The sequence below is a fragment of the Cryphonectria parasitica genome (genome assembly GCF_011745365.1).
Source record: "Cryphonectria parasitica EP155 unplaced genomic scaffold M406scaffold_7, whole genome shotgun sequence".
NCBI lineage: Eukaryota > Fungi > Ascomycota > Sordariomycetes > Diaporthales > Cryphonectriaceae > Cryphonectria > Cryphonectria parasitica.
This window is the reverse complement of record NW_024468915.1, coordinates 1,450,677-1,471,201: the sequence shown is the minus strand read 5'-3', so window position 1 is coordinate 1,471,201 and position 20,525 is coordinate 1,450,677. Positions and strand designations below refer to the sequence as shown.

The 20,525-nt window shown below is 53.8% G+C and overlaps 6 protein-coding genes across 6 annotated transcripts; 3 read left to right on the top strand and 3 right to left on the bottom strand.

Annotated features, from left to right (window-relative positions):
* Nucleotides 1–120: 120 nt before the first annotated feature.
* Nucleotides 121–3,992, bottom strand: M406DRAFT_294188 (DNA-directed RNA polymerase I subunit RPA2; the record flags this gene model as incomplete). Its single annotated transcript, XM_040919124.1, has 2 exons — nucleotides 121–3,452; nucleotides 3,522–3,992. 2 exons carry the CDS (start codon nucleotides 3,990–3,992, stop codon nucleotides 213–215), a joined length of 3,711 nt encoding a protein of 1,236 aa, XP_040773456.1. The 3' UTR covers nucleotides 121–212.
* A 3,223-nt stretch (nucleotides 3,993–7,215) lies between these two features.
* Nucleotides 7,216–8,198, top strand: M406DRAFT_263301 (P-loop containing nucleoside triphosphate hydrolase protein; the record flags this gene model as incomplete). The annotated part of the gene is made up of 4 exons (XM_040917582.1): nucleotides 7,216–7,265; nucleotides 7,418–7,490; nucleotides 7,591–7,610; nucleotides 7,787–8,198. 4 exons carry the CDS (start codon nucleotides 7,216–7,218, stop codon nucleotides 8,196–8,198), a joined length of 555 nt encoding a protein of 184 aa, XP_040773455.1.
* Nucleotides 8,199–11,887: 3,689 nt separating this feature from the next.
* Nucleotides 11,888–12,993, bottom strand: M406DRAFT_240427 (HET-domain-containing protein; the record flags this gene model as incomplete). Its single annotated transcript, XM_040916124.1, has 3 exons — nucleotides 11,888–12,355; nucleotides 12,407–12,530; nucleotides 12,632–12,993. Coding segments are annotated over 3 exons (954 nt in total), but the record flags the coding sequence as incomplete, so codon positions are not given.
* A 2,458-nt stretch (nucleotides 12,994–15,451) lies between these two features.
* M406DRAFT_264942 (uncharacterized protein) lies at nucleotides 15,452–17,548 on the top strand (the record flags this gene model as incomplete). The annotated part of the gene is made up of 2 exons (XM_040917707.1): nucleotides 15,452–16,677; nucleotides 16,741–17,548. 2 exons carry the CDS (start codon nucleotides 15,452–15,454, stop codon nucleotides 17,546–17,548), a joined length of 2,034 nt encoding a protein of 677 aa, XP_040773453.1.
* Nucleotides 17,549–17,677: 129 nt separating this feature from the next.
* Nucleotides 17,678–18,376, bottom strand: M406DRAFT_103172 (uncharacterized protein). Its single transcript, XM_040915053.1, has one exon. It carries the CDS (start codon nucleotides 18,178–18,180, stop codon nucleotides 17,929–17,931), a length of 252 nt encoding a protein of 83 aa, XP_040773452.1. The 5' UTR covers nucleotides 18,181–18,376; the 3' UTR covers nucleotides 17,678–17,928.
* Nucleotides 18,377–18,732: 356 nt separating this feature from the next.
* On the top strand, nucleotides 18,733–20,425 carry M406DRAFT_218542 (uncharacterized protein; the record flags this gene model as incomplete). Its single annotated transcript, XM_040915530.1, has 2 exons — nucleotides 18,733–18,998; nucleotides 19,108–20,425. Coding segments are annotated over 2 exons (1,584 nt in total), but the record flags the coding sequence as incomplete, so codon positions are not given.
* Between the last annotated feature and the right edge of the window lie 100 nt (nucleotides 20,426–20,525).

Here is a 20,525-nt window from a genome sequence, read left to right as displayed (position 1 = left end):
CAGGGAGGCGCGGAAGAGGAGGGAAGAGACGGGCATGCTGGCATAGCAAGTTTAGGTGAAGCCGCCTACGAGTCGTCGATACTGGTCATGCGAACAAGTTCAACCTGTAGGCGAGAGATGATGATGATCATAATGATAATTATGAGCGAAATGCAACATGCTTATAAGTCATTTTGAATACGCCAATGGATAGACAGCCCATGGCTATGGTGTCATGAGGAAACCGTCAACGCCTGCGCCCCCTTCTGCCACTCATCCAATCCCGTCCTCTTCATCGTCCTCCCTGGGCGGTCTTTGTCTGCCGGATCGATGTGGTATTTGAGCTTGACTCCCATGGCCGCCAGCTCCACGTCCAGATACTTCAGTGCACCAGGGACAGCGATGACAGTAACATCCTCGCCACCGACCCACTGGTTCCCCTGGCCATCCTCCCAGATCTCTCCATCCACCTCCATAGCCATCTCGTCATCCAGACGGCGCGCGCAGTTCCTGCAGCGGACGGTATCCACCGTCCTCTTCTTGCCGATATATGGCGTGACTGTCGGCTGCACTGACAGGAACGAGCCGCACTTTCGGCAGATCCATGTCTTGGTGTAGTCGGAGCAGTTAAGCAGGCGGTCCTGCAGTAGGAAGGCCGTCCCGTGGGCGAGAAGGGCGTCACGCTCCATTTCACCGACACGGATACCGCCGCCCTTCTTTCGGCCCTTGATAGGCTGGCCGGTGAGCGGGACGACGGGTCCTGTGGTTCGTACCTGGTACTTGTCGTTGACCATGTGACGCAGGCGCTGGTAGTAGACGACGCCGAGGTAGATGTCTGCAGCGAATTCCTCGCCGGTGATGCCCGAGTACATAGGCTCGTTGCCGTGGAAGTTGTAGCCGGCCTTCATCAGCTGGTGGCCAAAGTAGTCCGCGGCCGTATTCTCTTCGTCGAACTTGAAGGGCGTCGAGTCCTGGGCAAGCCCGTGGAGAGCGCCAGCCTTGCCGGCAAGAGACTCCACAAACATACCAATTGTCATGCGCGATGGAAAAGCGTGGGGGTTGATGATGACATCGGGCTGGATGCCCGACTCGGAGAACGGCATGTCGATCGATGGCCATTTCTGGGAGCATACACCCTTCTGGCCGTGTCTCGACGAGAACTTGTCACCGATGACAGGGGACCGAGGTATCCTGAACTTGATGGACAGCGTCTGGGCTGGTTCATTGCCGCTCTCACTCCCGATCACGCGTACCTCCTCGATGTATGCGACCTCATCCTCCTTGTACTTCTCGAAATGTGTCACACCATCCTTGTTCTCGAGCCCACCATGGCCGTCGGGAGACACAGTGTGCCATGCACATATCAAGTCGCCCGACTTGACCTCCTGGCCAATGTATGGCATGCCGTCCGCGTCAAGAGAATCGCGCTGCCATGAGCGTGCCGCGTTGCTGGGCGCAAAGCCGAACATCTTCTCTATGGTAGCCGACGATCGAGTTCTCGAGTCGTCCTTCAGGCTGATCTTTTTGGTCTTGTAGATGGTTCCGTGACCGAAACCCCTCTCGTGGGCAGACTTGTTGATGATCATAGCGTCGTCCATGTCATACCCCGTGTACGAGATGACGGCGACGACTGCGTTTGTGCCGTTGGGGAAATTGTCGAAGCCGTACGCATTATGCAGAGGAGCTCTCACAATGGGTGTCTGTCCCGTCTGTAAACGGTACATCTTGTTGTCTGTCCGGTGGCGGATGGCAGTTCCTGGTGTTCCCATTGTCTGTTTACCCATCTGACACTGGTACATGTTTCGGGGAGATTGGTTGAAGTCGGAGAAGGGGGTCATGTTGGCCAAAATAGATAGAATATTCGTCGGGTCGAATTCGACATGTGTCGATTCTCCGGAGGCGATCTCCGAGTCGACGCAGGCGATAGACATATAGGGTTGCTCATACGGTCCCACAAAATCTTCCTTGTCCAACGGGAGGTACTTGACCGGCCTTACCATCCGCGCAGGAGAGGAGGACATGAAAATGCCGGGATAAGACCCTCCATTGGACGGTGGCACGTAGCCAATCTCGAGCTGTTTCGGTACGTTGTGGGAGCCTTCGACCTTCCAGTACCTCAATGTGTCTGCAATTCTCTTGGATTCTTGCGGTGTGCACCAGCCGATGATCTTGCCATCGAGCAGGACCGGAACGCTCTCCGTGGTAGCAGCCGAGGATGTGTCGACCACACCAAGCTCGACAGCCAGCTGAGGCACAGCAGATGCATCGACATCGTCGGTCATGATGATGCACTTGTGAGCGAGATGGTTTAGCAGGCCACAAGGCGAACCATCAGGCGTGTGAACGGGACACAAGAAACCCCACGATTCTGGCAGCAGCTTTCGCACCGTTGTCGTCTTCAGCTGCGCAAAGAAGCTACCACGATGGACCATACGGAAATGACTGATGAAGCGCAGGAAATTGAGCTTCTCTGCGACAACCGTGAAGCCAGAAACCTGCTGCAGATCCAGACCAGATGGGCTCTGCAAGTTGCCCGTGGAGAGGAAATATTCCAGAAGCTGGCCGATGTTCTCTGTCGTCCTCCGGAAGATCGCAGCCGGGAAGTCCTTTCCAAATGCCGGTGATGTAAAGTTGTTTGCAGGCTTCTTCCGGAAGTAGTCTCGCAAGGAAGCCCTGAGATTCACAGCCAAGAGTTCCTCGAGGCGTTCCTTCAAGATCTGACCGTACAGGAAACCACCCAGAAGAATCTCTTGGTTCTGCACAGCATCGGGGTTGTCCACAGCGCAGTCCCCGGCGACAAGCGCATAGAGCTTGCGGATCATGAAGAGAATCATCTTAAATTTGTCCGCATCCTGTTCCTCAGTCACATTCACATTGCCCAAGTGGACAAGGACGACCCGCCGCAGAAATTCTGTGCCGACATCATAATTTGACATGGTGTCTGGAACGCCCAACACGACACGGAACTTCTCTCCCAGGTAGGCTCGCGTCTTGCTCTTGCTGTACAGGCCGTACGCCTTGTACGTCCGGAGGAGCAGCTCCACCCGGTCCGTCAGAAAGGTGTTGTCTGTGCCCTTTGAGCCCGCCGCGCCGATTAGGCCCTCGAAGATCTCGCGGTCGTTTGTCTCCACCAGTGCCTTCAAGATCATCATGACGGGCACGAGGTATTCGTTCTTCCTCCACGAGAATCGAAAGGTGACATTTCCATCGTCGAGGTAGTGGAGGACGTTCGTCTGGGATGTTTCGTCTGGTCTTAGACATCGCATTATGATGCCGTAGGGGGTGTATGCCTGGCCTCGATTTGTGAAACTCGGGCGATTGATCGCGAGGGGGAAATTGCGTTTGTTCATCATAAGCAGCCGGATGATCTTTTCGTTGCCGTTGACTATGAAGTAGCCGCCCAGCTCTTCCGATTCTTCTTTTCTCTGCACCAGCAGAGCTGGAGAATTGTTCTCGAGATGGCATTTGTTGGACTGGGCATCATTAGATCTCTGTACAAGAGAAGAAGAGAAAACATGACGCGCCTAGTGGACTTAGCATACCTTGACCATGATAGGCATGTTGCCAAGTTCTCTGACGAACTCGTGGGGATCCCCATCGTTGATTCTGTACTCGAGAGTCGCGGTGAGCTTTCCACGATATGTTGAATGCCTCTCTCTGCACTCGGCCGGGTAGATCTCGCGGTTTTTGGCGAATTTGTTACTCGGTGGAAGGAGTGATTTTTGAAGTGACACGCTCTTGTATCGGACAGTCAACTTGTTTCTGGCGCCTGCGGAGGAGCCGTCAGGGCTGTCGAAGAATGTCTTGGTCCCAATGTCGGCTAGTCCATGGTCTATGAGGCCTTTCCTCCCGTCTGAGGGAAAAAGCGCATTGAAAGCCTCGATGTGTGGGTTTACGGCGATCTGTAGGAGAGGGTAGGCACTGTGATCGGTGGGTGGGTTCCTGAAAAGGTTCTCGCGGCGTAATGTGTTGTATTGGTGATCCCACTCCGTGCTCGTTCTCGCCGGAGCCATGGCGATCCGTACGTCTAAAGGATTGAAGAGAGCATCAGCAAGCCTTGGCCATCAATACTACTAACCGCTGCGCGCTGGCAAAGGTGGACGAGGTGGGCAAGAGGAACAGGAAGGACTGACATTGCGCCTCTGTCGAGGGCGCACAGTGAGAGGCAGGTGTGCAAAATTATGGGGGTGCTCAAGGATCCCTCATTACTCTCTCACCAATCCTTCCTCCTTTGAGTATTCAATCGTTCAACCAAAGAAAGCGTTTCGCGGAATATACACAAGATTTTCACAAATTTAGTAGGAGACGGGAAAAGAAGCAGAAATGCAAACAACTTTTTTTTCGACGATTCCTTATCGATAAGACTCCACTCATGCAGCTAACACTATCACGCCTGCAGTGGCGGTCCCTCTCTACTATCAGTATAGGGAAGCTGCTACTGGTCTTTGAAGAGAGAAGTTGCATAAACGCGCAGTCCTCAAAACGACGTCAGAACAACAGCGACAATTGTTCATTTAGACGGGCCATCTCAACAACGCGTTCCGCTTACTACTAAGTAGAACGCATCCAGCCGCACTGCCTGTCTCATTGCAAGATGCCGCAGCTTCCCGACGGTGTCCTGCTCGCCCCAGGATGCTCGCTGGGCTGCCACGAGGCGTCATAAGTGGAATCAATCACTCACCGCCGACAAGCCCCTTCTAAACGACAGTTTCGTGTGCGTCAATTAACAGGCTCGTTTGCCAGGAGGGAGAGCATGTCCAGCTGTCAGACTTGCAGTGAATTTGCGAGTGGCTTGTCTGCATGATGCTCGTCGTACTGCTCTTTCGATGAACCGGGCCAGGGCCCAGCCTCGCTGTCCATGACGTGTGCCATTCCTTCGTCGTAGTAGCTCAAGCCACTGGCTGGTAATGGCCACACTGCAGCCTGACTCTCATCCTGCAGCAAAGAAAAGAGAATTACGCTGGACGACGGGACGCGAGATCGGGTAGCAGTGGGAGGAGTCACTTGGAGAGAGATTGGGCCAGCTCCCCATGTCGAGGTCCACGAGTCTCTACACCCTCAACCAGCAAGGCACCCCACGCACACAGGGGCGCGAGCTTGTTCACTCTTCAACAAGTCAACGAACATGGTGTCGTGCTAACCATGGCGTGCTGTACCTGATTCACAGGCCAGGTGTGGAGCGGCGGAGGCCATGAGACTTCCCCCTCCAAGGATGCGGGCAGATGCGGGCAGATGCAGGCCTAGGTCATAGCGAATCGCCGAGCCGCCCAAACCGTCGACCCAGGCCCAGAATGCGGCCTCTTTTAAAGGTGGTCCCAAGACGTGCTATCGGCCAACCAGCCAGGCGGCTCTCACAGGGTTCCATGGCGCGTTGCCTCTGCACCTGCAGGACGAGCGAGCTGCAGGACGAGCTGCAGCAGAGACACAGACTTGCAGCCCAACGCAGCCAACCTTTTTTACTCTTAGCACCACCAAGCGCCCTCGCACCTACCACAGGGGTGTGGTACACTGCAGTCGATCACCGTAAGGATCAGAGTGCCTGATGATCCTGCAGTGCATGGCACATGCCTCATGGCCTTACCTCCACAGCCTGCCTTACCTTACCTACCTCAACCTTGCCCTGTCCTAGGCCCCGTGAATCCGACCCAGTCCCGGTCTTGGCTCCAGCGAAACCTTTCTCGATCATAACTCGACCACCGTCATCTTCCCTTCTCCCTCTTACAACACACACACACACACACACACGGCACGCCTGTTGTCTCTCGACATCTTTCTGCCTTTCACCTGGCAGTTCCCGTGGCGACGTATTCGAGGAGGAGCAACTGTGCGCGCAGTTCATGTCACCGTCACTAGTGGGCTCTCTTGTTTCTCACCTAGCATGGGGTTGCACCGAGACAACCCCTCCGCCCAATCACTTCGGTCCTTTGTCTGACCCCGCCGTTGGACGTTGGGACTCACACTGACTGCATCTTTCTGTCGTGGAGCCCCTCTCAAAAAAAGCACCCTTTCGATCTCTGAATTTCCACCCAGGCACGACAAGCACAAGTGAGGCTCATGTCGAGCCGCGGGTAGATCTCACACTCTCTCTCATTCATTTCAAAAGGTAAGAGGATGTGCGTTTATTATCTCGGAAGCATTTCCTCATCCGCCGGGCCGCGCGCTTGGGCAGGTCGCCAATTTGATTTTAGCCATGAAGAAAGGCCCCTGGCAGCCTTTTGCAGCCCCCCCCCCCCCCGAAAGCTCAAGGGCAGCATCTGTGGCCGCAGTGTCTGCACCCCGACCCTGCAGCAGCGCATGGCACGCCTCACAGTGCCGTCGACCTAGACACCTCCGAATCCTTCTCGGCTTGCGCTTCCTCAGCCCGTCGGGGGCCAACAGGCCCAGAGCTCTGCAGCCGCCCTTACCAGATCTTGGTCGGCGGGCTCCTGTGCAACAGCTCCCTCGGTCCGATCACGATGCTGCTGTTGCTGCTGCCACACAACTACAATAACGCCTCCTTGGGGCCCCGGTGTGGGGGGAAGGGACGGGAGTCAGCAAGCAGCACTCTTGGTCGCCTTTCTGCGACCTTTTTTTCCTTTTCTTCTCGGCTCGTTCTTTTCAGTTTCTCTTTTCTCTTCAATGTGTATTTAAGATGCCTGCAGGCGCTTGTCTCCTCGCGCCGGCGCCTGTCTATATTTGCTATCCTCGTCTAAAGCCTACCTCAGCGTCTCGTCTGTTCTGACATCTCCTCTGACGAATAGAACTCCCGTCCTAGCCGCGCCAAATTCCGGCATCGATCTCGTGTCCCCATAATTCGAGGTGGAGTTTCGTGCTTCCCAAGCAGCAGAGGCGGCACCATCCATACCACTACAACACATCCTCGATGCTCGACGAGCGTGATCCGGCTGTCGGTTGATCACACATAATTTCAGAAAACGTCCCAGTCTGCGAAATTGCGACCGCTTCGTCCCCCTCCGCGCGTTTCAAACTATACATACCCTTGGGGCGGAACAGAGAGAAAGACCAGAGGCAGGTCAGGGCGCAGGAAAAAAAAAAGTATTTAAGAAGCCGTGGCTGAGAGCACCCCACCCTTCCCGTCCCTCCCTCGGACAAGCTCTACATCACTTGGCCTAGAGCCCTTCTGGTGTCTCCATCTCGAGTCCTGGTATTCCCCCTTCCTCCAGGTTCTTTTCTCTCTCTTTGCCTCTCTTCACAACCTCGGCACCAATCTCGGCCGTCGACTCTCCGATCGGTATGATGGCTGGCCTCTTTCGCAAGGTGTACGACTGGTTGCTCAGGACTTTCTGGTAAGCTCGCCCGCCCAACCATGGCCCCAGGGGAAGCTCTCTACCAGCTGCCCCTCGCCCAGTTTTGCCGCCCCGCCCGCCATCCACCCCCTTGGGACCGATAACGCATGATGCTTATCGCCTTGCCCAAAGTTGCTAACTAGTACCAATAGGGCAACCGAGATGGATGTCACCATGATCGGACTCCAGAACGCAGGCAAGACCTCCCTGCTGAGGGTGTTATCGGTAAGGAACCTCTCCTCCCCGGTTGAAGGGCAGTAAACACTGCTGCCCTGGTCGTGGTGGTGGTAGTAGTAGTAGTAGTACTGACGAATGACCCCAACAGGGTGGAGAATTCACCATCGAGTAAGCGTGCTGCTTTGACGTCCCATGACCCATCGACCGAACGCTCCCCCCCCCCTCTCATCCGCTCCCTCTCCCCGGGACATTTCTTCCACCAACCCCATGACACACGGCCCAGATCCTGTGGTCTCGTTGCACAAGAGATTGCGTGTTTGTGAACTGACAGAGTCGAAATGTAGCTCCATCCCCACCGTCGGCTTTAACATGAAGAAGGTGCAGCAGGGACATGTGACCCTGAAGTGTTGGGACCTGGGCGGTCAGCCTCGATTTCGAACGATGTGGGAGAGATACTGCCGTGGAGTCAATGCGATCGTCTTCATAATTGATATTGCAGACGTGGACGTGATCCCGCAGGCGCGTGAGGAGCTCCACTCGCTGATGAGCAGCCCGACGCTGGAGGGCATCCCCCTCTTGGTCCTGGGCAACAAGTCGGACCTGCCAAATAAGCTGTCGGTAGATGAGCTGATCGATTCCATGGACCTCAAGAGCATAGACCACCGCGAGGTGTCGTGCTATGGCATCAGCGCCAAGGAGGAGACCAACTTGGACGCAGTCCTCCAGTGGCTAGTCAAGTTTGCCAACAACAGGTAGAGAGAGTGTGTTTGACGACTGGACACACACGCACCCCCTCACACACACAGATATTTTCTTCGACCAAGACCAGTCTTGTCTCACACACTCTCTCTCACACTCGGAAAACAGTCCTGCCTGGATTCGGGGTAGGAGAGCTGGGCTTTTCTTTCTTTCTTTCGGCGCAGTAGGGCTTCGTGGACGACTTTTTCGCAACCCTTCAAGACGGTTCTTATCCTGGCCGGCAACGACCGAATACCAAAATGCATACACACTTCCTTCGCGACCTACCTCGAGAGCTATGCGACACCCTCGAGCGCCCTTGTTTGCACCGACAGACCTCAACTATCTCCTTTATTTTTTTTATCCTTTTTTGCAATGCGCCAGTCGGCGCTGATCCACAACAGGCGCTTGCCCTGGACCAGCCATGGCGATATTCTTTTCTTTGCCCGTTTTGGTATTCTCCCTTCGTCATGTCCTTTGCATCGGTTTTTGGTTCTTTTCCAATGATAAAGATTCTGCGAGGGAGGCAACGCGCATGCATGGCCTGGCAGTGCGCACGGGTAGTTTGAATAAGTGACTGAAGGAGAATTTTTGGTGGATATACCTGGGTAATCATGATCAATGATGACGAGCCACGAGATGATATACTGCATCCAAGCATGACATTCGCACCCTTCAGCTAGACCTCAGTGACACTGAATCCGACCCTATGTGAGATGGTGAAGATGAGTTGTGAGGCAGAGGAGTGAAGACCATGAGAAAGACTGATGCGAACAAAACGAAAAGAGAGAAACAAAGAATGGGAAAAATAGAAAGTAATAAAGAGGGGGGAAGAAGAAAGATAAAACTGTAGAACAGAAGAAACAAGATAACTGTCAGGGAAGAGGGGATCACGAAGCGAACCCCATGCCCGACCAGGGCTTGCACCAGCCAGTCATAGCCACTATTACACTCGTAGCGGGCTACAGCAGGGCTTTTTAAATCAAGAAAAAGACCAGAAGGGATTGTAAGGAGGAGATAAGAATCAAATGTAAAATAAAGAAAGAAAAGAGAATATACAGGGAATGGGGAGGGAATGGGAATGGACGAGCTAATGATTGATATCTGAAGTCGTGCACTGGCCCTGCACTGCCAGTTGTCATTCAGCAGCCGATTGGCCCGCGAACCGACAGGGCGGGCGGGTTTCGTCTTTTTGCTTGCCCAAGATCTTCCATGAACCGCTCGCTCTCGCTTGCACACACACACTAATCCTCCTCCCTCCCTCCTCCTCCTCCTTGTAATTAATTTTTGGTGCTTCCAAGGTCTCATCATGCCGTTTTGATTGCAAACCCATAGCTCCCATTCGCCGCCTACCCCCATCGTCAAAACCCATAAATAGCATCTGCGATGGGCTATGATGGGCGCTGAGAGATACGAGGGGTGTTGAAAGAAAGGAAGGAGAGAAAGAAAAAAAAACAAGGGGGACCCTCCTGATGCGTTGTCCTTGCATGCAGGTTGCATGACATGAGGGAGGGCCAAGATTTGCTTTTTTTTTGGGGGGGGGGGGGGGACTTTGTGCTCTAGCCCTGGCTGTGCTGTACTGCACGCTTTGCCATTTATGCATGCCATTTCTACTGCCCTACACTGCAATCCGGGTTTCCCACCTGGCTGGGGTGCTCCCCCACGACAACAAGCGAATGTCACATCCCCCCAAGACTAAATGAACGTCCCGGGTCCCGGGGTTCAAAGTATGCTGGATAATTCATGAATATGATGCTGAACAGACCACCAGACCAGGTAATGTAGTGTATTATTTATACGAGACTAATTTGAATGAACAAGCTGGGTGTGTGGATAATGTTGATCCGGCACACAAGTCGTGTGCAGCAGCAGCAAATATCGTTCCTCCTCCAATCGTCCTCTCTCATCTGACTGGTGGGATGTCGGTGGTGATGCATCCTGATTGAGGGAAATAGAAGAGGAAGAGAAGGGCAAAGAAAGGAAAAGAGAAGGTGGTTGGTTCGGCCCGGGGGCTTGATGAAGCCCAATTGCAGACGAGAAGCTACAGTTGCTTCACCTGGAAGGGGGAAATTGGCGCGACGAACTGTATGTCTCGGCGAATCGCCGACGCCGTCGTGTGTGTGTGTGTGTGTGTGTGTATTTGCGTGTTTCATTCATGGCCCCGTGATTTGGAAAGCTGGGGGTGATTGAAGGAAATGAAAAGACAAGAAAAAGGAAAGGAGGACAACTGCGCCCTTCCGTGGATGCAGGATCATCGCTATCGAACATGCATGGTCGACTGGAACGGTTCTCGAGAAAATAGCACCCAGACGAGGATAACCTTTTCTAAGTTGAGAGGCGTGCGTGTGTGTATATGTCTAGGCTCTGGTCTTTGCGCATGATAGTAGGATCATTGAAAGTGGCACACCGTAGATGGGACAGATGCGGTCTGCTAACATCTCCTTCTCAACAGGTGAACCCTTCCTTGTCAATTCGTATCTACATCTCTACATCACACCGTGTTCTCTTCCTAGTTACTTTGACATTGTCTCTTCCACATCCGTCACACCTCCTTTCTCCTCTATGCGAGAGATTCATTAGTCTTCGCCGTCCCAGCGCGAGAGTTCTCGAAGAGTGCCCGCCGAGGCGGCGCGTCTCACAACCAAGGAGGAGGGGTGGGAGGCGGGCGGCGCCGGCGGTTTCATGTTTTCTTCTTTGGGTGCTATATGTTTTGCTATCAGCCGCCGCCAGGTGGACCTGATCTTCTTTGGCGCCTGCGACGTCGACATCGAGCCTGTCGAGGCTGTGGAGCTGGTCGGCGTGGTTCTCTTGGTCCCCAGCGCATCGTCGCACAGCAGCGTGGTGGCGTCCCGGGCCGGAGGAGGCGTCCGGTCTGCGAAGCTGAGGGCCTCGATCTCGAGGTCCACCAGGATATACTTGGACCCGCCATGAACCTGAGGCTCTGCAAAGTCGACACGGACCCGGTGGTGTCTTAGGTCGACGGACTGGCCCGACTGGCGTGGCACAAAGTTGTGGCGCACGTGACCGCGCAGGTGGCTTTGGTCCAGCTCTTCCGTCGTCGTCGTCGTCGTCGTCGTCGTCGTTGGTGTCGTCTTCCCCACGCGGTGCCTCGACAGCTGGCGCACGGCGTCGAAGGCCACCTTGGCGCGGCCAGCCGAACCGAAGCGCACCAGTAGCCTCTCGCCATCTTCGCCGCGCTCGAAGAGGATGGCGCCGGCCACCTGCGCCCAGGGTACCTTGCCTATCCTGAAGGCCTGTGGCTTCTGGTCAGGAATCCACTGTGTAGTAGTTGTTGCTGTTGTCGCCGTGATCGTATTCGTCTCCGTCACCCCCTTCTTTCCCTTCTGTGTGGCTATCATCTCTTTAACCTCGGCGCCAGGTGGAATCAGTACCTCGATAGCCTTGTAGCTGCCTCCGAGGAAAGCCGCATTGCGCATCTGGAAGATGTGCTTTGGGAAGAGGCCCGTCGGCTTAGTGGCCGCCCTCTGCTGCTGGCGGACATAGATCTGCCGTGTCTCTCCAGGGTGCCACGCCTGACCGAACCTGTGAGCTCTGACCCTGGCAAACTGTACCTCGGACCCCGGTAGCTTCTCGAGGAAGATGGTGAGAAAACAGTGGTCTTCGTAGTCGGGCGGCACCGGACAGTCCAGCACGGCGAAGTAGAGATCCTTCTTGCCGTCCTCAAGCTCCGCCAACGGCAGCTCGACCTGGAGCCCGCGGTTGGTCATCTGGTAAGGGGGCCGGCACTGCCAGTCCTGATAGGGCACGATGCGGCTCGAGTCGCGAAACGAGAGCGGTGAGCTGGCCAGCAGGCCGTACTTCGCGCTGGGCCTCGTTGCTGCGTCCTCATCCCGCCAGGCAAACAGACTCTGGTCGACGGACGAGGCCATGATCTCCTCCTGCAGCCGCAAGAACGCCTTCTCGGCCCCTTCGCCGTACAGCATGGGCATGTGCACGCCAAACAACCCCATTAGGCAGTACGCCATATCCTCGGGCCGCGACGTCACCCGACACGAAGCCCACGACATGCGCTGGGCGATGCTGGCGCTACAGAGCAGCTCTCGGTCGACCAGGATATCGATGTCGATGCCTGTAATGGACGCCACGAGGTCGCTGAGCTCTGTCTTCTCGCCGATGCTGCGCCACCCACCATCACCTGGTGTCGCTGCCATGGCCTTCTCCTTCTCCTCCTCCTCCTCCTCCTCCTCCGTCTCCTCCTTGTCGACGAAGAAGACTAACTTGGACGGCGCTAATAGCTCTTGCAGGGTCCAGCCGCGTGTGAACCACCTGCTGCGGCGAAACTCTAGCCTTGAGAGCTTGAGGCACACGTTGGCTGGGACATCGCTCAGGCTAGAGAGAAGAAAAGTTCAGCCTGTGAAGGGAGGAGGGGAAGACATGATGTTTCTGTCCACTCCGTTTGAAAAAAAGACAAAAAGAGAAAAATTGCTTACTATGCATAGCAGACACCCGAATCCCGATACCAAGCATACATGGAATTAATCGCCTCCGACAGCTCGCTACTGCTCGACTTATCAATGCAGCACGTGTCGATCCACACCCAGGCGTACCCGTCACACAGCGCCTGCGCACACGTGAGCTCGACCTTTCTCCATGACCGCTTCAGGCGCGCTGACGGCTGCTGTTCGAGGGGAACCCTCTCGCCGCAGCTGGCCTCGGCGCTGCTGCTGAAGTCGGAGAAGAGGACCTCGTTGTCTGGGGTGGGATCCCAGGTGTGGGAGAGGATGGCGTAGGGGGGAACTTGGTCTGGGAGGAAGGGTTTGAGGTGTTTGGTTGTGGCGTTGAGGAGCCACATGATGCAGCTCTGGGCAGAGAGGGAGAGGGGGAGGGAGGAAGAAAGCAAGCCTTCTTTTGCTACTCTGGTGGTAGTGGCTCTGTTGTAGATTCTATTCGTGCTGTGAGGAGTAAGAAATTGTGGCTCTTGACGGCATCGTCTCTTGCGACTCTAGTGGTGTGAAGACGCTGCGACATCATCAAACGACACATGAGTTCACCATCTACAGGATGAGAAATCAATACGCAGTATGTCCTTTTTTTCTCTTCTTCTTCCCTCACACTCTTGTCCTAGTTCATGGATAAAGCTTTATATATTTTACTTTTCCAACCCTTGCTTACTTGACCCGTTTGTCTTTGGTTCAATTTACCCCCGTTAGCAAGTACCATAGTAATTACCACCCCAGATCTCACGCTCCTACCGGAGTGCCCGCCCGCCCACCTGCATGCATACCACCCTCCTGCATATTCGATACTGGCATGCTGTACTAGTTGCATGTGGCTTACCAGGCACAACAAGGGATGGACGTGGGGTGGAGTGGGCTTAGGTCAGTACCGCTAACTACTTGAGTATACCTATGGCGAGGCTGCAGTGGGACGTTGACACACTCACAGCAGCAACAATCCATAGTAAGCTGGGACTCTACCGAATCAATATTCTATAAGGGCCGTAAACATACTCAAAGTCCTAAGTTTTGAGAAAGATGAGTTCTGGTCGGTCTATAGAAGTTGAAGTTATGCTTAGATGTGTAACGCCCCCGAAGACTCCGTGTCGGTAGACATTGCCCCCAAGTCTTCAAATTATACCACAGAATAATATGCCCAGAAGCTAATGTTCCTATAGATCTACTATATAAACCATTTTCTATTGATGATTGTTGAAATAGTTGTCGGTAGAAAAATTAGTGATTCAACGAGAGGACTCTGGATTGGTACATGGACAATTTCCCTCAACTTAGGCATACGATTATGGTGGTCGTATCATCAGACGGAGCCACAAATTATGCCCGCTTGGCTCTCCAGCCGCTGTAAAGTTACTTAAATAGTATAGACAGTGCTATTAGCTATGTGATGCAGCTGCGTTATGTGAAATCAGAATCTTGGCAGACCAAGAAGCGATTTACAGCTATTAATGTTGAAGTTGTGATTGATCAAAATTAGTGTAAAATTGCTCAAGGTAATAGATGAAGTGTCAGAGTCAACGGAAACAAATAGCTACTTAGTAGCACATAAATCAGCTTACTATAGAATAGCTTGTAATGCCAATGCAGAAGCACAGGAATCAATGTTCCATCATCAGTTGTATAGCTTGTGCTGGAGTCTGACAGTGCTACTTAGTTCTACAGTGAAAACCCATCACATACCTTTCAGCATCTTGGACATTGCGTGCTTGAGGTGGACTAGTACGCGAGGCTTCACAACTCGTCTGGGCTCGGCTGCCTGGGACCATGTTTGAAGCACTCGTATTCCTATAACTGCGTTTTGGTAGAGACCACGATCCAGAATACATATTTAGTTAGACACATCTGAACAACTGGGGTCGGGCAAAGATAGCCAAGTCTAATGTCAGACCAAAACAGCTTGGGAGTCTCTAATCATCTAAAGGCGCCTTTCGAAGAGCTATTAGAGCTCATTATGAATTAACCAATAATATGCTCTTGTCTCCCTTAAATCGAACCAGATAACTCAGGGGTCCATGGCCTTCTCTCACGAGACGTGCGCAGCTATCTCTCGAAGCTTATTTTCCAGTCCCACAATATGCACCAGTCTTCACCGCACAGGCTCTCTTTTCTTGAGGATGGCAGTGCTCTGTTGACTTGACACACTCGGTATACTGTGGTAAAATTCTCAATAGTGACCCAACAGCCCTTGCGATAGAAAGGACATCCGCAAGGTGCCACTGTAGGCTGTAGCTGGCCAGCACTGTTTTGCCTACGATGCGCGCCGCGAGTCATAGGTAAAACGGATAGATTCACTGCTAGCATGACGATCTACAGGATTTCACTTCGGCAACCCCTTTGCTTTAGAAATAACCTTTTTTCTCAAGCTCCACTCATCTCCACGCTGATCGCTTCGGGCCGGTACCTGGCATAAACTCGTGTCATATAATTAATCAAGAACGTCTCGCACATTAGCTCCTTGGATGGCCACAGTAGTGTTCAGAGAACTTGTCTTTTCTCCAGCACTCGTCCTACAATCCACAGGACATGACATCGTTGCAGCCGGGCTGGGAGGCTCAGCAATCGTCTCATGACTCTAGATCAGGGAGTTTCTCATCCGATACAAGGCCTGGCGGAGCTGATAGTCACAACAAGGACTCCTCGTCAAAGGAAAATGTCAAATGGCCACTGATTGATTCCTGGAGAAGAGTTGGACCCGAGGACTCGCCCGATCCAACAACAGCACGGGGATGCCCATCCATAGAACTAAGCGACAATGGGCGCTACATGATGGATGATGCATCACGGCCTCGTGGAGAAATGCAGCAGCCCCCGACGGTTCGAAGACGACCAAAGCACAGCCGCCATGTCCTGAGCTATTGGAGCCTCGAGATTGCCACTGTCCTGGCGGCGATCCTCCTCCTCGCTGCCATCATTGGTCTTCTCTCCTACTACGACGGCCGATACATGCCAGACTGGCCTTTCCAGATCAATCTCAACTCGGCGATTGCCTTCCTCACCACCTTCCTGCGAGCAGCAATCGTCGCAGCCGTGGCAGAGATCATCGGCCAGACCAAATGGACCTGGTTCACCGAGCGGACCCGCCCTCTGCATCACCTACAGACCTTCGATTCGGCAAGCCGTTCGGTCCTTGGTTCCCTGCGGCTCATAGCAGTGGTTCTCTGGAACTACAGCTTCACATCGGCCGGGCTGCTCGGTGTGGCTGCGGCCATGGTGACGATTGCGAGTCTGGCCGTTGGGCCCTTGACGCAACAGGCCATCAAGACGACATCGTGTCTTCAACTCATGAGCCGAGCAAGATCAGCGATCCCTGTTGCCAATTATGTTCCTGGGACGTCTTCCTACTATCGTGTCAGTGTCGGACTGTACGAGCTCGAAGTGGACATGAAGAGCACCATGATCCAAGGCATCACGGATCCGGATGGCGGACAGGAGAGCAGCACAGGTGCCACCTGTAACACTGGGAACTGTGCATGGCCAGACTATGGCACTGGGATTACCCATGCAAGCATTGGCCTTTGCAGCGCATGCATCGACGCCACCGACTTTGTCAGCGCTCCTGATATGGGCGGCAACTTGACACTGCCGGATGAGGGTGCCTTCATCAACTTTAGCCCGGGTGGCCAAAACATGTGGATGGGCTATAGCAATCTGTCAGCCTACGAGCATCTCTTCAGTGACGACTTTGCCAAGCAGGCTGCTGTCTCGGTCAGCAACTTCAGCATCCTCGCAACCAGCACGTCGCCGTGCACCAAAGACGACACCACTGGACAGTTGACTTGTCCGCACAGAATTTCGCAGAGCAACAACAGTTACTATCAAGGCCTTGGCGACTATGTCGCAGCCACCTGTATCCTCTACCCCTGCATGAAGGAGTTTTGGGCACGGTACGAGAATAACGAGTTCACCGAGAAACTCGTCAGCACCCAGGTGGCAATCCCCAACACGGCCGAGACCACGGATTATACCTTGTTCTACAATTACACGGCTGTAAAAAGCCCATGTGTCCTCGACGACGGAACTTGGTATGACTTGGGAAACCTGTCCGAAGCCTCACGGATCCCAGGGCGCACATGGACCAATATCAGCCTCGACTTCGATTCACTGTCATCTTCATCATCATCCTCACGGCGCGACATGAAAGAAGATGCCAGCGTACCGAACGCATGCCTCTACAAGATGGACGGCATCTTCTTCTACGCCGTATCGAATTTTCTGTCAAACACACTCTTCTCTGGCAGCTGCATCTACGACTCGGAGCAATCCGGCCACCTGGACTGCGGCGACGCCTGGTGGCTCACGCCGTTGTGGGTCGACATGAACGCGACCTTCTCGACCATCGACGCGGCCATTGGCGATTTCTCCCGGGCCGTCACAAACAAGTTTCGGAGGACCGGCGCGGGGCCCAACCTCCTGCTGGGCGAACAAGTCACGCAGCCAGAGGTGTACGGCACCGTCTACGAGACCAGCACGTGCACGTACTTTGACCGGAAGTGGATGTCTCTCTCCATCATCCTGGTCGCCCTCTGCGCCGTGCTGCTTGCGTGGATCGCCATCAACAACTATCGAGATCCCGAGCAGCCCGTCTGGAAGGGGAGCGTTCTCCCGCTGCTCTTCTTCGGACTTCATGAACCTGGCTCCTCTTCCTCCTCCTCCTCCTCCCCCTCCTCCTCCAATGCGGATGCTAAGCAAGCGTACTTGCAACCGTCGGTAGTGGAAAGAGTTCCAGATCGGCCCGAGCGCATCTCAACAGCTTCGTTCCGAAGAGAGAATGGGCGGGCAGCGCCGGAACTCGACAAAATACAGGATGAGGCGGGTCGGATGTGGGTGCGCTTTCACGGCGGTACGGACCCTGGCTTCGTGCACTTAGAGGCCATGGAGAAACGAAACCCTTAGCTATAATCATAAATGGTATAATATAATTTTGGATTAATCTGAATTGCTGGCTTAGGTGTCCTAACTCTGGCTATTTCCTCGCAGCTCCTATGCTTCCTCTTCGATTAAGAGATCAAGATCCTTCGAAGACCACAATTCACACACACTCAAGTTGAGTCTTGCCCTTTTTATCTTGTTGTCTAAATGGTTTCTGAGCACCATTTGGCACCAGGATAGTCTGAATCCGAGTTACTTGCAGGTCTGAATTGCCCATACAACGTCTATCTCGACACAATTGATAAGCCATACGGCGAGCTCTTGAGCAGGCCTGAGACAGAGAGGCCCACCGGGAATTATAGACAGCTTATACGGGTTTTGCGGCGCGGCCAGAAATGGCAGTATCAGTTCAAAGGTCGCAATGGCTTCGTTTCTGCGCATCGAGTGGCTGCTCGATAACGAATCACGACAATTCTGAATTTTTCATCGAGAATCCGTGCCAATCCGAAGGGTATATACCTAGGTAGCCTTCCTGTTGCCCTATTGTCACTTGGTGTGCGCTTGTATTTTCTAATTTTCGTAGGATTATGGCTTTCTGTTGGATTGCACAACAGGTACTGTCGTTGCACTGAGTAATTACCGTATATGTTGGACATATGATGGCTTCATTAAACCTTTGTTTCTTCTTCTCCATGTTGCCCTTCTCATTCTGTCAGTCAACGGCTGTACTTTTTGTCCCGCAGCAGTCGGAGCGGGCCTTGCTCATCACCTTGACTAGTGGCAAAGAAGGCAAAAAGGAAGGTAGCTACATCATAAAAGTATTAGGGATGAACATCGTATATTTCCCCACGCCTGTTCTATTAAGTTGCGGTCTGCAAGGAAAATGAAATTTGAATCCCTGCGAGTTGGCCGAGCGGGGATAAATGTCGAAGCGGGGATGAAGCTCTTCAGGGACACTGCGCCGGTATAAAGGCAAAAAGATCCTAGAGAGCACACTCGAGCCTATAAAAGGCACGTAGGAGTCCAGAAAACGTGTAGAGGAGCTCAAATGCAAGCGTCTTCTTGTTTCTCTGAATCTGTGTCCTTGTAGGCAGATCTGGTCAGTCCTGGGAACTATCACGATGCATGCCTCCGTCCTCCTGTCTACATTGTCGGCTGTGGCCTTCTTGATTGGCTCGGCTGCATCAGTATCTATTCCGCCGCGCTCGGCATCAAGGTCTCTAGTCTCCTCATGGTCTCCCAGCACCCAGGATCTGTTCTCGCAGGGCATGACATTCCTCGATTCTTTCTATGACCCACGAGCTGGATACCTATACGATCTGTCGTCTGCCGAGGGTCTGCGCCATGAGTCCAGACAGACTGTATTCTACGCGCTCGGCCTTTTGGCTCGTAACCAAGGCCAAGATGCAGTCCAGGCGGCCAAGATCTTGTACAATATCGTCGGTGGCCAGATCACGGACCCGGATAGCGGAGCGTACGTCACGTATACTTCTTTCCCACCCTTCCCTTCTGTTTTCCCTCCTTCTCATTTTCTCCTCTACGATAAGCTAGGCCTGAAGAACTGATCCTTATACCTTTTTCAGATATGGGGACTACCAAATCTACCCAGAGCAGCCCGCCTTTGGTCCGGGCTACCCAGCCGAGGCGTATGGGAATTATTACCCAATTTCGCGGTCCATCATGGGCAACGCGATGGTCGTCGCGCTCGAGGAGTTTCCTCACCTTCTTTCGGAGGACCTGGTCGGCACGCTGAAGTCATCGCTGGAGCTGAATCTGAAGAGCAACTTCACGCCCACACAGGCACCCTCTGGCACCGCCTACTCCCTTACGACCTCGTTTCTAGCCCTCTGGGGCGGCAAGAACCTTCCCAACCTGAGTAATACCACTGGCATCAACGCCACCGCCCAAGGTGCTGCGCTGGCGAAGCAGGTCATTGACAATTTTGACGAGTACGGCAGCATCCCCGAGTACAACTCGGCGCCGTACCTGACCTTCACCTTCTGGCCCCTGGCCATGGCCGCGAAATACCTCGGCAACGACACGGAGCTGGGGCAACGCGCACCAGATCTGATTGCCAGCACCTGGACCAGTCTCGGCGAGTGGTACCACGCCGACCTCAAGAACTTGGCGGCGCCCATCTCGCGAGGCTTTGGCTACGACCTGACCAGGTACATGCACAGCTTTGGCCTCTACCTGTGGGACATGGCGGGCCACGAGAACTCGCCCTTCTACCAGCTCGAACATGTCAACCCCATCCCGCGCGTTACTGACTTTGCCAACACGATGATGACAGCTCTGTACTCGTCCACCATGAACCAATATGTTCCTGCAGACGTGCTCGCAGAAATAAAACAGTTCTCGGGAGAGAGGTCCGTCAACGCCACGGCCTTCGTCGCAGCCAAGGACCTAGTGACGCAGAATCTCACGGCCTGGCTTTCAGACAATATCACCATCGGTGCCGTAAGTTTCAGCCAGGTAGCGGCCGGCGGGCCCTACACCGAGTCCATCTACATACCGGGAGCCATCCAATGGCACACCGGCGGGCTCGACAACGAGGTCGGCTACATCAACGTCTATCCGAACGAGGCGAGCATGCACATTGTCGCATCCGCCAACCTGCTCAACGTCTCGCTGCCTGATGCGACGGCGGGCAGTACTATTCAGTTCCAGGTTGTGGCTTTTGCTGACGGGCACACGTTTGCCTCTTGGGACGACGCGACGGGGCTGCTGGTTCAGGCCAGCGGTACGGCCGATATGAACTATACGGTTGGCTTTGCGGGATCTCTTGGAGGGACGGGCGGCTCACCGATCGAGGAATTTGAGTTTTGGAATGTCACGTACTCAATGCCTTCTGATTTTGAAGCGGGAGACGTTCCATGGATCGCTCTCGAAGTTTCCACAACCTAGATAAGAGTGTGCCGGACAAAAAAGGTGTTGCACTCCATAATGAAGTTTCTATGAGTGGTTTCCTAATTTCAGTTACCATGATATATGAGTATAT